At 39.1% G+C, this 15049-nt stretch overlaps 1 protein-coding gene across 2 annotated transcripts in view; it reads right to left on the bottom strand.

The window, feature by feature from the left end:
• Positions 1–1451: 1451 nt before the first annotated feature.
• The window catches only part of mgat4a (alpha-1,3-mannosyl-glycoprotein 4-beta-N-acetylglucosaminyltransferase A), a 38325-nt gene continuing 24727 nt past the window's right edge, over positions 1452–15049 (bottom strand). For both annotated transcript variants that reach the window (XM_060929640.1, XM_060929641.1), the window contains exons 7-16: positions 12191–12304; positions 10363–10438; positions 9027–9141; positions 8787–8917; positions 7258–7365; positions 6740–6933; positions 5965–6043; positions 5476–5536; positions 5271–5383; positions 1452–5069 (exon numbers count right to left, since the gene is read on the bottom strand). In XM_060929640.1, the coding sequence (XP_060785623.1) occupies positions 5043–5069; positions 5271–5383; positions 5476–5536; positions 5965–6043; positions 6740–6933; positions 7258–7365; positions 8787–8917; positions 9027–9141; positions 10363–10438; positions 12191–12304 (1018 nt within the window). In that variant the 3' untranslated portion in view covers positions 1452–5042. The remainder of the gene's footprint in view (positions 5070–5270; positions 5384–5475; positions 5537–5964; positions 6044–6739; positions 6934–7257; positions 7366–8786; positions 8918–9026; positions 9142–10362; positions 10439–12190; positions 12305–15049) is intronic.

Raw genomic sequence — 15049 nt, 5'->3', positions numbered from 1 at the left:
TGCAAGAAGGTTCTGGGTTCGAGGCCGGCAGGGGCCTTTCTGTGTGGAGTTTGCATAGGTTTCCTCCCACAATCCAAAGACTGTTAGGTTAACACGGGGCGGCCTTGGGCTGAGGCAAGGCAAGTTTATTTATATAGTGCATTTCATACACAGTGGCAGTTCAATGTGCTTTACAGAGGTAAAAGCAAAACAGTAAACAATAGAAAATAAAATTACATAAAATAAAGGGGGAAGAAGAGAGAAAAAATAATTAAACAATAGTAGAAATACAATAATAAAATGAAGTAAAAGTTCAGTAAAAAAAACAGCAGAATAAAATAGAATAAAAGTTAAGTAAAGGTTAAAACATGCAGAGACTGTAAAAGTTAAGTAAAGTTTAAAACCTGTAAAGATGATTATATTTATCAGTTAGCAGAAAGCATCTGAAAACAGCCTGGTCTTTAATCTAGATTTGAAGCGGCCAACAGCAGGAGCATTTTTGATGTCCTCTGGGAGTTGGTTCCATAGCTGTACTGCATAGTAGCTAAAAGCTGCTTCACCACACTAACAGGTTTTACCAGTAAATTTTGCTGCTGCGATCTGGTAGATCTGATTGGGTTAGGCCGCTGCAACATATCAGAGAGGTAATTGTACCATTTAGAGATTTGTACACCAGCAGCAATGCTTTAAAGTCAATTCTGTAGCTTACTGGAAGCCAGTGAAGGGAAGTGCCACTGAGGTGGCCTTGAGCAAGGTACCGAACCCCTAACTGCTCCCTGGGTGCTGTAGTGTAGCTGCCCACTTCACTGCTTCAGATGGGTTAAACGCAGAGGACAAACCTCACTGTGCTTGAAGCGTGCATGTGACAAAGGTTGTTTCTTCTTCACAGTGGATTTGAAATGAAGCCATCGAGATGTGACTGAAGGATATTCAGAGCATTCTCTTAAGAATGTACTAAATTGTTGTTTTGGCCACTCGTAAAGTATCTGCCATCTCCTTGATAGGTCTATATTGTAGGTTTCTGTTGTTTTTCCCAGGCCACTGATGACCTTCACTTGCATAAACGCTGAGAGAGTTCCCATAAACGGCTGCCAAATGCAACTTCAACACACAGAATCAACTCCAGACCTTCATCTCCTTAATTTGTTACATAATGAGGAAACAGGCAATGAAAACAGCTGTATATATGCTGTAATTCCTACAGTTAATGCAATATTTTTGTTCTTTGTGCCCTGTGGATGTGGGCATTGCCATCCTGATTCCTGTGGCAGAAATTTCACTGGAAGTCCAAGGATGAGAACACTGTTTTCCTGTTTCTTGGTAAAACAAGCTGCATTTTTGTCTCATCTGCAAGTAACCGTGAGGGAACGACTGTGTACAGTTGCTAAAAGACACTATTATAAATGTAACCTAAACAGATAAAATACATGTCTCATTCTTCTTAATTAATAACTGAATCGTTGACAAAGTGCTGTAGTATAGCCATGCCCACAAGGAACTGCAGTTCCAGGGATGATCAATGTGGAGTTACTTTTATTTTGAAAACAAATGGGGAACAAACATAAAACCGAGGCCTATTGCACACATTTAACTTCTGACCACAAGAGGGCCCAATTTCACCACAGTTGGTTTTCAGTGCAAACGAATTGCAGTGTTGCCAGATTGGGCGGTTTTGAATTCTACTTTGCGGGCAAAAATGGCTTGGGCTGGTTGACAAAAATTGGGCGGGTTTGACGTTAGTTCGGCGGGTTTTTATCAGATGTTTATAAAAATATCTCGCACCAACGTTCTGTGTGAGAATGCAGCCAGAGACACTTCTATAGCCTTAGAAGGACTTTGACGCAGCACATTCTATGTACTATCTACACTCTTAAAAAAAAAAAAAAAAAAAAAAAAAAAAGAGTGCTTCAGTGGTTCTTCAAATCTCTGGATGGTTCCATGGAGAGTCAAAACTCTGTGATGAACCATTACATTATGTGAAAGGTTCTTCACATTGGAAATGGTTCTTCAGAGCCTGGCATTCTCTTACCATTTGCTGGTCAATGCACATAGGCTATGTTTACACAAATCTGTCTTCACTGCTCAAACAAATGGTTTAAATGGTTCTTTAAAGAACTGTTGCATGAACGGTTCTTTGAAGCCCTGAAAAAGGTTCTTCTATGGCATCGCCCTGAAGAACAGGTACTGGCCCCATTATTATTATTATTTTTTAGAGTGTACGTCCACTAGTCTACATCCAATCCAAATTAAACACTTCTGTGACCCAATCAGAGATCGCGGGCATCACACAGAGTGCAGTTAGTGAACGACGGCTAGTCAAGATGCCAAAGTGGGCAAAATACAAAAAAAAAAAGTACAGAAAGGAGTGGGAAAACGACCCAGATTTAAAGTTATGGATAGTTTCATCGAATGACGGAGAGAGGGCACACTGCAAAGTTTGCAACACCGACATAAGAGCTAATTTTCTCTTCATGTTACATTCAGCCATGCATCGTAGCCTAACTTTTTTTTTTTAAAGTATTTAAAACAGGTACAATCCAACAAATCCACAAAAATCAGGATAACAGATGAAGAAAATACATGGATATAGACAAATAAATTAAGCAGAATAACTAGGCTTATAGAATTAATAAAACAGGATAAATAAAAAGATAAGTAACTTCTCTGACCCAGAGAAGTTTAAAAAAAATCTATGAATTGTGTCAAGTTTAATTTATTTCTGTAATCATTTAACTTGAATTCAGCTTGAAACAATGCACATATGAAGGCACATGAAAAGCTGGGATGCACCAGACAAGGGGAATCTTTTTTCCCATCCCAATATGGGGAGGTTAAAGACATCGTGGCAGAGGGTTGAGAGGGTAATATTCAGCCTCCTGAGAATTCAATCTTAATTCTATACAAATGCAACTACAGTATGTACAAGGATTCTGGCATCAAGTAAGATAAAACAGCAGGAATGCTAAACTGGCTGGCCAGATATCATTCATGCTATGGTACCTTCACTAGTCAAGTTTGTTCTCAAAGAATACTCTCGTGTCTGGACAGTGTTCCAGACATAGAACAGTTTCTGAGTACACGTGTTTATTTTGTTACACATGCTCATTTAGGAATTTGTTTCCAGAGCCAAGCAGGAGCAAATGTTTAAAAACATGTAAACAAATATATACATAGATACTTTTCCAGCGGATTTCACTTGTTCAATTCACCCCAAGCAGATGATATGTAAGTGAATGTGATATGCATGACATTTACTGGTTACATGTTTTCATTGGTGCATAACAGTAAATGACTGTAAATGACTAAAAGGATTCCTCTAGCTCAAATCATATTCCTACAACAATTATAAAAAGATCTATACAAATCAGATGAGACGAGAGAACTTGGGGAAATATGTACAGCAGGCACCCTGCCATTTTTTTCAGCAAAAAGCCAAAAACCATAGAATTCACCAGACTGAACCATTGTCCAGAGAAATTCCCATAAGTACTGTGCTACTACTCTCACTACATTACTCAGTGTTCATACACAGCAGTGGATTAACGAAAAGTCTTCACAAGAATTACAAAAAGATACAAAAAATTCACAATTCTATGGTTTTTGCTTTCCCCTACTCAAAACAGACAAGATGGCAGTGAACCAAAATGGGGAAAAAAAAGGTATCAAAATATCATGTATTTGATAGTTACTGTAGCATATGGACTATGTACAGTACTGTGTGCTAAGCACAGAACAGTGGGCAACAAAACCAAGATGGAGAACTTCCCATTCTAGTCCTTTTGAATCCTCAGTAAATCTAAAAACTTTGTTCTATATAGTTCTCTGCAAATCTGTGGCAGATAAATGGCCATCGTTTACATGGGCTAGGTATGCGGGGGGGGGGGGGGGGGGGGGAAGGATTTTCAAGGACTGAACTGAGAACTTCTTGCCCGAGTTACTCCTGTATAAAACAAGGGTTCTGACACAGAGGCAGTCCCTTTCTGGACAATAAGGCACAAATGTGGGGGACCTGCATCCATTGCAACGATATAGAGAAAAAAAAAAAAAAACAGACATGGCCAATTCCTCACTTTCAGTCCCTTCAAATATTTACCAAACTATTTACCTCTTCTGCATCAAACTTTTCACAGCATTAAAAAAACCCTCTTATACAAATTAAACATTTATTTTAAATAAGTTAAATTACTTTTATAGATTAAAAGTAGTGCTTCCCTTCCTATTAAAGGCAATTGTTGATTGGTTTATAACAGGACACTGTAGGGAGAAAAGGGTAGGCAGACTGTCCTGGTATACTGCACTATGGTTTCTGTTCTTAAATTTATTTCAAAAGCATTTTGGCAAAGTAGTCATTGCAACAAACTTTCTTGTACATAAATGTAATGTTTCAACAGGGTGCCTTATCCATGTAGTTTGTTGAACTCAAGAAGTTTGCATTAACTTAAATAAAACAAAACATTTTTTTCTGAGAACTTGTGTAAAATATACACCAGCATTTTAAAAATTAAGTAAAACAAAATACACCAAAATGTTTGCCTTGTTTTGTCCTACTCCTTCACTGATCTTGAATGGAGTGTCCATGAGTCAGTATTGGTAAATATTCTTCAGTGGGAAGAATCACCTCCTTTCAAGCATCAGCCAATACCCCTACAAACGCCAACCATTTTAGATATAGCACTAAATGCAATTTCAAGGTTCAGTCTTCAGTGTCTGGTTTAGTTCTTTCAAAAAGCGGCTTTTTATACAGTAGTATTCACATTGACGAGCAGAAAACACAAAGGAAATGTTGCTTTTTTGGGGGGGGGGGGGGGGGGGTGGAAAAAAAAAGATCCTTCATAGAAAGAGCAAGAAGAGTCTAAAGTAAAAATGCCTGAAGAAAAAAAAATACCAGGAGAAATATGAACATAAACAAAGGGATGAAGAGAGAGTAAGCCAGCAATCCTTAAAGTGACACACTGATTGGTAGCGTCCATGCGCTTTGATGTCACCATTTTAAAATCCCTGCTAGGGCCTTTACAGCACAGCTTGGCCTCATAGGAGTACGAATAGTAGAGGCCTACACACAACTACCCAGCAAGTCTCTTCAAGTGGATCTGAGGGGAGAAAACAAATACAATATACAGCTATCCGGAACATGTCATTTTTTTAAGCAAAATTAAATGATCCAAAGAGTGGAGATGTGAGAGTTAACATGCAAAAGAGAAGTTAATCTGTGCTAGCATGATAAACTAGTGTATTTATGCAATGCTAGAGTGACAACAGGTACCAAGAGTTGAGTGGTCAATGTGGCTAACCTCACTGATTATAGCCCACACCGCAGAGTCCTTCAGGACAGTGAGACGCACAGCAGCCACTGGGTTAAGGGCAGCCTCCACTTTGCCCTCAGCCACTCCATTCACAAACTCCGCTATAGAGATTCAAAAGGATGAAATGTGAGCATTAAGAAACACAAGCCTCAAAATATTCTCACACGCACACACACTTTAAACAGGAACTTGCCGATTCTGTAAAAATGGTCATCTGTGTGTTGGTACTTTTCTTTGGTCTTCAGCTCTGTGTCCTGAAAGAAGACTCAAACACTTACGATCCATAAGAATATCAATAAATGAAGATTAAAACCTAACATGGGTATTGTGGACTGTTACACAATGAATATCAACCTGCTTATGAGCTGCTTCATATAAACACAACTCTTTTATACATACAGGAAGTTCAAAGCAATGCAAAACCTTTAACATCAAAGGCTCACCAAGCCCTATTTCCCAGCAGGCCAGTGGGTGCCAGCCTCATTAATAGAGCAGCACAACTTGCTGCTGGCTAAAATTAGTACACAGTGGTAGCCTAGAGTACAGACAAAACTACAGTTCACATGGAAATTTAGAACTACTGACAGAGCTTAAACTGCTGTCAAGTCAGGAGTGTGAGAACATCATGACAATGTTATTGCTGAATATAGCTGAAGACCCCCCCAATTAACAACTTTCTCACCGAGAACGGCAGAATCTCAACTGAAGTGTTTGCAATTTTATCCCCGGGATGCTCCTGATTTCCACTGCGGAACAGGAACCTGTCAAGCAAATATTAACGGATTATGAATATTCATATACAGACACAAACCTATGGATACATGTACACGCATGCACATATAGATATACAGCCACTAAACATAGTGGAACTACTTAAATAGGTCATTACTTAAGCTGCTAATCAGACAGTCACACCTCAAAAGTATACATAGGACCTTGTTATTGCTCAAAAATCACATAGAAATTAAGCTCATCACAGTAAGGAGAGCCTCACTCAGACGGGGGGGGGGCGGCACACACAAAAACCACAATTCCTTTCATTTGAGACAGCATCTGTGTTCGTCTTCCTCTCTCGTGCCCAGTACCCTTTACAATAGTTCAGATCATGTTCTCCCCCCCCCATAGATTACCAAAAGTACCTCTTTTTCACCCTTTACTTCCTCTAAACATGACCTGACTCAGATCTTTTCACACGCACTCTCCCCTTATCACTATTTTGAGGCTGTGGGAGGCAGGTTCTCATTTTAGAAAATCATCATCAGAGTCTGTTTTCCAGTGAGGCCAGTGCATGTGTGCACTAGTTTTCTTTATTAGCTTTCTCAAAGCATAATGCAGAGCCTGCATGAGTGCATGCTGTGCTAGTCTCTGAACAGAAAAAAATGAATGCAGAAGCAAAGATCTTACTTTATAGCTAGACAAAGAAAAGGAGAACACTGCAAGAGTGAGACACTGATTACCGTTCTATGCTGACTGGACGGTCAAACTTAAAGAGCACATAATCTCCTGCCATGGGGGTAATTGCCCAGAAGAAATCCTCTCCCATGTAGGTCTTCTCCAGCGTGTGGCCCTGATACACTTTGAGAGAGGTGGACACTTCTGCTGGTGGATTAACATGAATCTTATGCAGCAGTGGCTTCAAGAAGTCCTTATCCTGAAACAGAGCAACCGAGAGACATCATCTTTGCAGCACAATGGAGGGGCAGTTGTGCCACCATTTTATGGCTAACCCTTGTAAAAAGGGAACGTAGGAATCCTACACACATTTCTAAAGATTACAGACTTATCATCAGATACCTGAGATTTTGCCCTTGATACTCTGTCAACAGGAAAAAGAATCAGCGCATGGCTACAATAAACAATTTAAAGACTTAGCATCTAATTACACCATATTAAAATGATTGTACACAAGATGAAAAAAGTCTACTATTGCATTCTGACTTTTTAATTCATACTATTCTCTGTGTAAACGCATTACCGTGAGTTTCTGGATTTTCCCTGCAAGCGAAGAGTGAAGGCCCACATGCTGGAATAAAGATGGTCTGAATCGAATTCGTAGACTGGACTTCTGTCTCTCACAGTGTTTCTACAAAAGAAGAGGAGACAATAAGGCAACATTAGGGGCAGCCCTGGCTGCAAGGTTAGACAAGCAGCCTGAGTCCCTGGACCAGAGGGGGAATTTCTTTTTTTTAAATAAATAAATTTTTAAAAAAAAATTAAAAAATGTGCGAGTGGAATGAACAGCACTTTCCCCTCCCCTCTGAATGGTACTTGAGCAAGACACCTAACCCCCAACTGCTCCTTCGGTGCTGCACTGCACCAGGTATGTGTCTTTTCACTGCTTCAGATGGGTTAAATGCAGAGAAAGAATGTGACAAGTAAAGACTTTCTTCTTCCTGAAAATACTTATTCAGTTGCTATTCAGCCTCAAGGTATTTAAAAATGTATCATCATATTCCAACAGTATCAAGCCCAAATAAATTAATAACCGTTCTTCTCAAAATTCTTAAATATACTTGTAGTTTGGGAGAAAACTACTGTGATGTAGCTTGATTTGTGCCATGTTGCTAACTAGCGAAACTCTCAGCTTCTGTCTTGGGTTTTTCACAACAATGGACTGGCTGCCTTGTGAACTGTACATCATGCCCGGTCTCGCATGGTTGGTGCGCCATAGCATTAAAATATAGTCCGGGGGGGTCCAATATACACAACTTTTCCATTATGGAAGACCGAGTAGGAATGAAAATATATATGTTATCTATTTCCATGTTGTTTTTCATCTCATACATTAAGAGATTTCATATGTGAAAGGGGCTTTACTTAACTGGATATCATCATGTGCTCAACTATAAAAGTCACTAAGCCAGGTCATGTTAATTTTTTGGAATGGATTAATAAAGGTGTCTTTTCAGTAGGACAAAATATACTTGGACAGTTCTCAATATACCTGGGCCCAGCACCACAGTATTACTTAAATGTTGGAAACACTGGTACATGGTTGCGTACATGCAACTTGATAAAAGTTTTTACTCTCACACAACTGTTGCTATACTATTTAAAAAAAAAAAAAAAATCAGCCAAAACATTAAAATTTACTTTGATGGGGGACAGTAATGCCACCCCTCCAGTCCAGAGATTAAGGCCAGTTTTACTCACTTGGACTCCCAGTCATGAATAGCTATGGTACCATTTGTATTCAAGCCCGCACTCTCCAGATAACAAGGCCACCACTTTTTTGTTGCATTGCTCGGAAGCCCAATAAACACACTCAAGTTACAAATCATGCAGGAACATGTATAGTGTAAAAAGAGAGTGAGGTGGGTGATTTACAGAATGAACATCAGGCTAGGGATTGAGAGTCCGAGATTGGGAAGGTAAAGGACACTCATTTGCCTATCCTCCAAGGTGTGAAAAACCTATGCTGGATAGCCCCTAATAATGCTCAGCACTCCATTATACATGAAAGATGATTTGGAGGGGAGAACCCACACCACAGGGCAGACTTACGGCATCTTTCTCTGGGTTGCACACTTTCACCCAGAGAATGTGGTCCAACAGCCAGTCGATAGGCTTCTCCTTGTAAAACATAAATATGAACTCCACTATGAGATTCAGATCAGGAGCCTGGAACATCTTACCTAAGAGAAAGTGTGTGCATTTACCAATCAATTAAAAGCTTTGCTAATAAAACAGATGTTCAAAATCTCGTTGCTTGTGAATGTTAAGGCACGTTAATATTAAGCATACCAATGAAACCTAACTGAGAGAACTCCAGGATCATCCAGTCTTCAGAGGCCAGCTGCAGGGCAAAGTTCTTCATAGTTGCAAAGTAGTTTGGCTTTGCCACAATATCATCTTCTAACTGAGATAAAAAAAACAAGTGAGGGTGAGTTGCAAGTTTAAAACCTTTTATCAAGCTGGACTAATCTTATCTGGAGAGGTTCTATAGTTTATTGACTATTGCATTCATGATTGTAGCTCCCTATGAATCCGCAGTGGATCACAAAAGCGCAAAAAAAAAAAAAGCATTCATTCTTGAGTGAATTAGATTAAAAAAATTTTTTTTATTTTTTATTTTGTCAAACAAACAGTCGCCCTGCTCAAACTGACCTTATAATGCCCCCCTCATAGTGGTTGTATGCCATCATCATAAGACTTGTGTACATGCAGTCTATAGTGTTTACGGTTAAATGACCAAAAATCATTAGTACAGAACCTCACCAGGTGAAATAATCCAGAATAAGCCTTAAATTCTGCAAACAAGCTGTCTTTTTCTCAAATTTGCACGCAAAAAGAAAATAGGTTCTAACAGCAGCTTCTCTCTCACACAAATATAGAATGTACAGAGCCTAACATGACCTAAATTCTAAATACAAAGCATGAAAGTAATACCTTTCCCCACTCGTAAGACAGCATGGCATGGGAGGAGAGGACAGAGAAATGGAAACACTAAACAGATTAACTATTGTGACAAATAAGGCACAAAAGAATCAAAGTCTAGAAAGATACTGAAAACAGAAGTGTGAAGGAGGATATGAAAATTGAAGTGACAAAACAAGTGTGAGGACAGGAAGGTGAGGCTAATACTTTTGCTCTTATTAGTTTTAGGGACGAGCCAAGAGCTGCCTCATTGATGGAAGTAAGAGTACCTCCTTTTCACAATGCCCACAGGCTCTCCACATACAAACACAAACACACAGTCAGCAGCACATATGACAGAATTTGCATCCTTGATTATTCTCACGTTAGCAATTCTTTATTGTAATGCATTACTGCATTGAGAGCAGGTTACCACAGCAACATTAAGGCAAAGACCTTTTTTTGGAAGGACACCACAGCATGAACACTACAGTTCATGTAATTCTGGACAATATATTTAAGAAATGCAATTTTATTTATTTATTTTTAAATATTTGCTGTTTTAAACAAAACATAAGAAAAAGTTGTGCTTACAAAAAATTAAAGCGAGTTGATTCATTTATTTTTTGCATGTTAAGATGTCAGCAATGACAAATGGATGTTTCTGGAGTGTAGTTTCAAAACCTTACCACTGTTTAAGCTCGTCATTCAATGCTGTCATTACCTGGACATAATAAACTCCTCTGCTGACTGCATACATCATGAGGAATGAATAGTCCAAGTTCTGCTTTGTCCTCCATCTGTCAAAGGAACAGCTGTTAAAAACCATGGACTGACTGTCACTGATAATTTTAAGCAGTTAAAAATCTTGAAAAAACAACTATCGTTAATTGATACAGTTTCATAGGGTCAAAATCTAAGGAGACAATATTTTTAGTTAAACATCAAATACAAAGGGAGTTCTCTGTCTAGCCGATATAGATTGCAGCAACTGCAGCAGGGTGTAAATAAATACATCCTTCCTGTCTTCTCTATGCAAACCCACAATAAAAGGGGTACTTATAACGGTCTTGCTTCCGCACACATGAAAAAGATGTAAACGCATAAGTACAAGCACTTTTTGTACTCCAAAAAACCCTGGACAGTATGCTTGAGGTTTCTGCATGTGAAACGGTGAATTCTCAAATGAAAAAAAACCTTGAGGATCGTGAGACAATGTTAGAAGAGACTGAAATGCAGAGTCAGTGAAGGACAGAAAGACAATAAGAAAATCATTTAAAATCTGCCGATATGTACATGTAAGAAAATTGAAAAAGAAAAACAGGCATTAAACTTCGCATCTCTGTGGAAGTATCTTATTGTTCACAACACTTCCCTCATCTCTCTCTTTTCAGAGAGAGTCTGAGTCAGTACTTTGTCTTTTTTTTTTTAATTGGTATTGAACATCACTATATGAATATTCCCCATGCGCACGGGCCGGGGAACAACACAATAACAGCAACTGCAATAACACCTGAGCCACAGTATTGACGTTACTGGAAGGGGAAGTACTGAAGACTGAGGCCCTGTCCACACAGCAACGGATTTAGGTGAATCTGATAAAATTGTTTATCGTTTCGGCCTGGCATCCACACAGCACCGGCGTTTTGGGTGCCCCAAAACGAAATCTTTTGAGAACGGGTTCCAGAGTGGAAAAATCTGGCAACGACCCCGTTGCAAAGTCGTCTGGATGAGTAGAACGGATTTGTTTATGACGTCACAACCACATGACTGTCAGTGCTTCACGCCGGGTAGAAGTGTAACGAACTCAATGCGAGTTGTCAACAAATCCTATAACTTGGTTCATGAAACGCGCTTACAAAATATTTTCACTGTGAATATTTATTGTGTAATGGTGCAAAGTGAGAGAGAGAGAGAGAGAGAGAGAGAGAGAGAAAATAGTCCTTAGGGCAGAGTCTTTAGTCCAAACACTGCAGAAGCAGTACCAAACCGCGCACCGCCCATGCGCTTTCCAAAAACAAAAACAATCCCACCAGCAAAAATAGGGAAAAAAAAAAAAAAGGAGCGATCTCACCTCTTCAGATGTTGGTTTAAGTCCGACAATACATTCCTCAAAAAGGGCGTAGAAGAACAAAGTAATCCATCAACGTGTAGCATTCAATTTATTCCGGACCATTAAAGAATTCTGGAGGATATCAGAATGTTGGCGTACCGGCTTCCATCTACCCCCATTCATTCCTCTTTCCGCGTCTTTCGTTTTACGCTACTAATTAATAATCAAAACTTTATGTGGCTAATGCTACAGAAGAAGGGGTTTATGCGCATGCGTCTACTTCTATTGTTCTGGTGTCTCCGATGGGACCATCTTACAGCGCACGTAGAGGTGTGGCATGTGTATTGCATCGTTTTCAGCAAGCATTGCGTTGCCATATGTACCTGAAATTTTACTGATCTGTTGCCCATGTGGACGCAATATTTAAAAAAAAAAAAAAAATCTCGTTGCCGTTGTCGTGTGGATGTAGCCTGAGGTAGTGAAGATGTGTTGCACTCACTTCACTCTCTCTTTGGAGTCCCCAAAAGTCTCTTTGAGATTGGCGAGGTCTGGATAGTAACTTACAGGAGGAGAGATGACCTCCAACAGCCCTGAATTCAGCTCTGTAGAAAATCTGATTTAAACAAACAAAAAAAAATTAAAGCAGAAATGTGTGAAATGAGCCTTAAAGTGTAAATAAACTGAATTAAGTGCTCTGCAACTGCTTAGCAGTCAGATACTGTTTAGACAAACACCTAAATTCAGTATGGACATAATCTCCAGAAATCAAAGGCAAAATTCAATGTCTTATAATTGTTAGCATCAAAATATATTTTATAGATGTTCAACATGTAGTTTAGTGTCTCATTAGGTCTACAACAGGCCACATGCATTGTCCCCATGTGTAGCTGAAGCAAATATGATACAGCTGAAATAATTTGTGGCATGTCAACACAAAATGAGCCTGATAAAGGTCAAAAAGTGAAAAGTTGTTTTATTGTATAATCCAAATATTCACCCATTATCAATATAAATAACCTTAATGAGGCTGTAGCTCATACCGGCCACTACTGTTGCATGGGTGCAAGTATAAAAATTTCAAAAACCTGAAAAGTCTGACAAGGTCAGACGTGCATGGCGCAGCCATGCAGGAGGGGTTACAAAGGGGGGGTGAGCCCCCCCCTTAGGGCTCGAAAAAAAATTTTAATTACAAGTTAAAATGGTTGTCTCTCATGCAAACATTTATAATATTAATGGCTATATGATTTGCATATTCACATCAAATGCTTAATACATTATCAATTCATCTGAAATAATATTTCAAGTACAAGGCTTGATATTTCAAAACATCTAGCAACTAATTTAAAATGTTGAAACAACCATTTTTAATATGCTTTTGCTGTGATACCTTTTTTACAATATATACACTGGAATAGCTGTGTTGATTTAGTCGAACAACGTGCTACGTGCGTGAAACATGATATCACATGTATAGCATTGAAACAACGGGCTAGTCAGGACCGCTTGTCGGTGAGCAGCATATAAATTGAATGAGGTTTGTGGCAAAGACGAGATGAAAAGATTTGTCTCGTGCAGAGACTGTACCACGGTAACCCGGTAATACGCTGAGAGTAGAGCCAATGATTTTCCGTTTCAAAATCTGGCTTTTTCCGTTTCGGACAATGAAAAATTCTGTTTCAATTCCATTTCACAATTTCAGTTCAAAATTGTTCTGTTTAGCTCCAATTTAGTAATTCTGGCTGGCATAATTATTGGGTTTCAAAGTATTGCATCTCTAGACACAAATGGTCCTTTGCATGATGAAGTCATTCGTGAAAAAAAAATATAATAAAACAATTACACTGACAGTAAGCTGATAAACTGCATTAATAAAAAAATTAAAGTGGGATCACAGATTGAGACAACTCAAAATATTTTACTTGACATACTGATAACAGAAATCAAGAAACTAGGATCACGGTTAACTAAAAACCCATCTCATATATAATATATGCAATATAATAGCATATACAATTTCTCAATATTGAGAGTACTGATAAATAGGGATAAATTAATATTCAGTAATACTTACTGAGCCTGTAATGACAATACTCATAACTGACTGTTTAAAAATACTCTATATCCATCTTTTTTAGTACACCACAAACTCATGAAACAATGTTTCCTAACAGAACACACACTCAAACAGACTAGAATAGTTTAACTTTGATTGTAATGACAGTCCTGAATATTCCTTGCAGCTCAATCATTGCGCGCTCTCAGAGTACCTAGAAACGCTGCTCGATATCGCCATTATGATAAAGCATCATAAGTTGTTTAGTGTTGGTCTCCGTGAGACTGAATCTTCTGTCATTTAGATGATGTTTATACATGGAAAAGGAGCGCTCAACATCCACACTTGCCACTGGCAACCATATGGCGTCCTTGGCCACCACAGCATTCGTTTCTTTTAAGTGGTCACCATTCTGGTTGCGACGCGGGGAGCGAATCTGTAAACAAGCAACTCATTGGCTGGCTAGGTGTGCCACAAGCCAATCACAATCACCGACAAAGCTGCCTTGACCAGAAAGGCACGTCTGCTTGGGCGTTAGCAGCAGTTACACTTTGACACGCGAGCAGTATTTCACTATAAAAAAACTGTCATTTCCGTCCGTTTTCCACGATTGTGGAAAATCATTGGCCCTATGAGAGTGAGACAGTGAGAGGGCCACCCCCCCCCCAAAAAAAAATAAAAATTTAACAGATATACACAATTTGGAAAAATGACTTTCAGAACCGAAAAAAAAACGGAGCTTCCGGCACATGCCGGAAAACTTGCACCCATACAGTTGCGCATGAATTTGAAATCCAAATCAGTTCTGTGGGAGGAGTAGCGCTTTGTGAAATTGCATATGACCCCTGTGTAGCCGCAGCCATGGCAGGTGGCACCACCTTGTGAACAATTCTTGTTGGAATGCGTCAGTCTTCTGGGTGAGTTTCAGTGAAGGCATCCTAGCAGTTTAAGAACAGTAGTGTTTGGTGTGGCAAGTCACCCAAAATTTTCAAATGCCCATGAAAATGTTAAATATGACCGGTGGCACCACCGTCTTGACAACTTTTATACATAACCAACCTGGGAAACGTTCCATGAGTTTGATCAAAATCTGATCACTCCTGTGGTAGTGATTTTTGTGAAATTGCATGAGACCCCTCTGTAGCCTCATCCATGGTAAGTGGTGCTACCTGGTGAACAACTCTTGTTGGTATATATGTCTTGAGTCTTCTGGGTGAGTTTTAATGAAAAACATGTCAGCGGTTTACGAAGAATAGCGTTTAATGTGACGAGTCACCCAAAAATTTCAAATGCCCATAAAATCGT

Source organism: Neoarius graeffei, chromosome 9, assembly GCF_027579695.1.
Source record: "Neoarius graeffei isolate fNeoGra1 chromosome 9, fNeoGra1.pri, whole genome shotgun sequence".
NCBI lineage: Eukaryota > Metazoa > Chordata > Actinopteri > Siluriformes > Ariidae > Neoarius > Neoarius graeffei.
The sequence above is the reverse complement of the archived record's forward strand: the minus strand, read 5'-3'. Positions and strand labels throughout refer to the sequence as shown.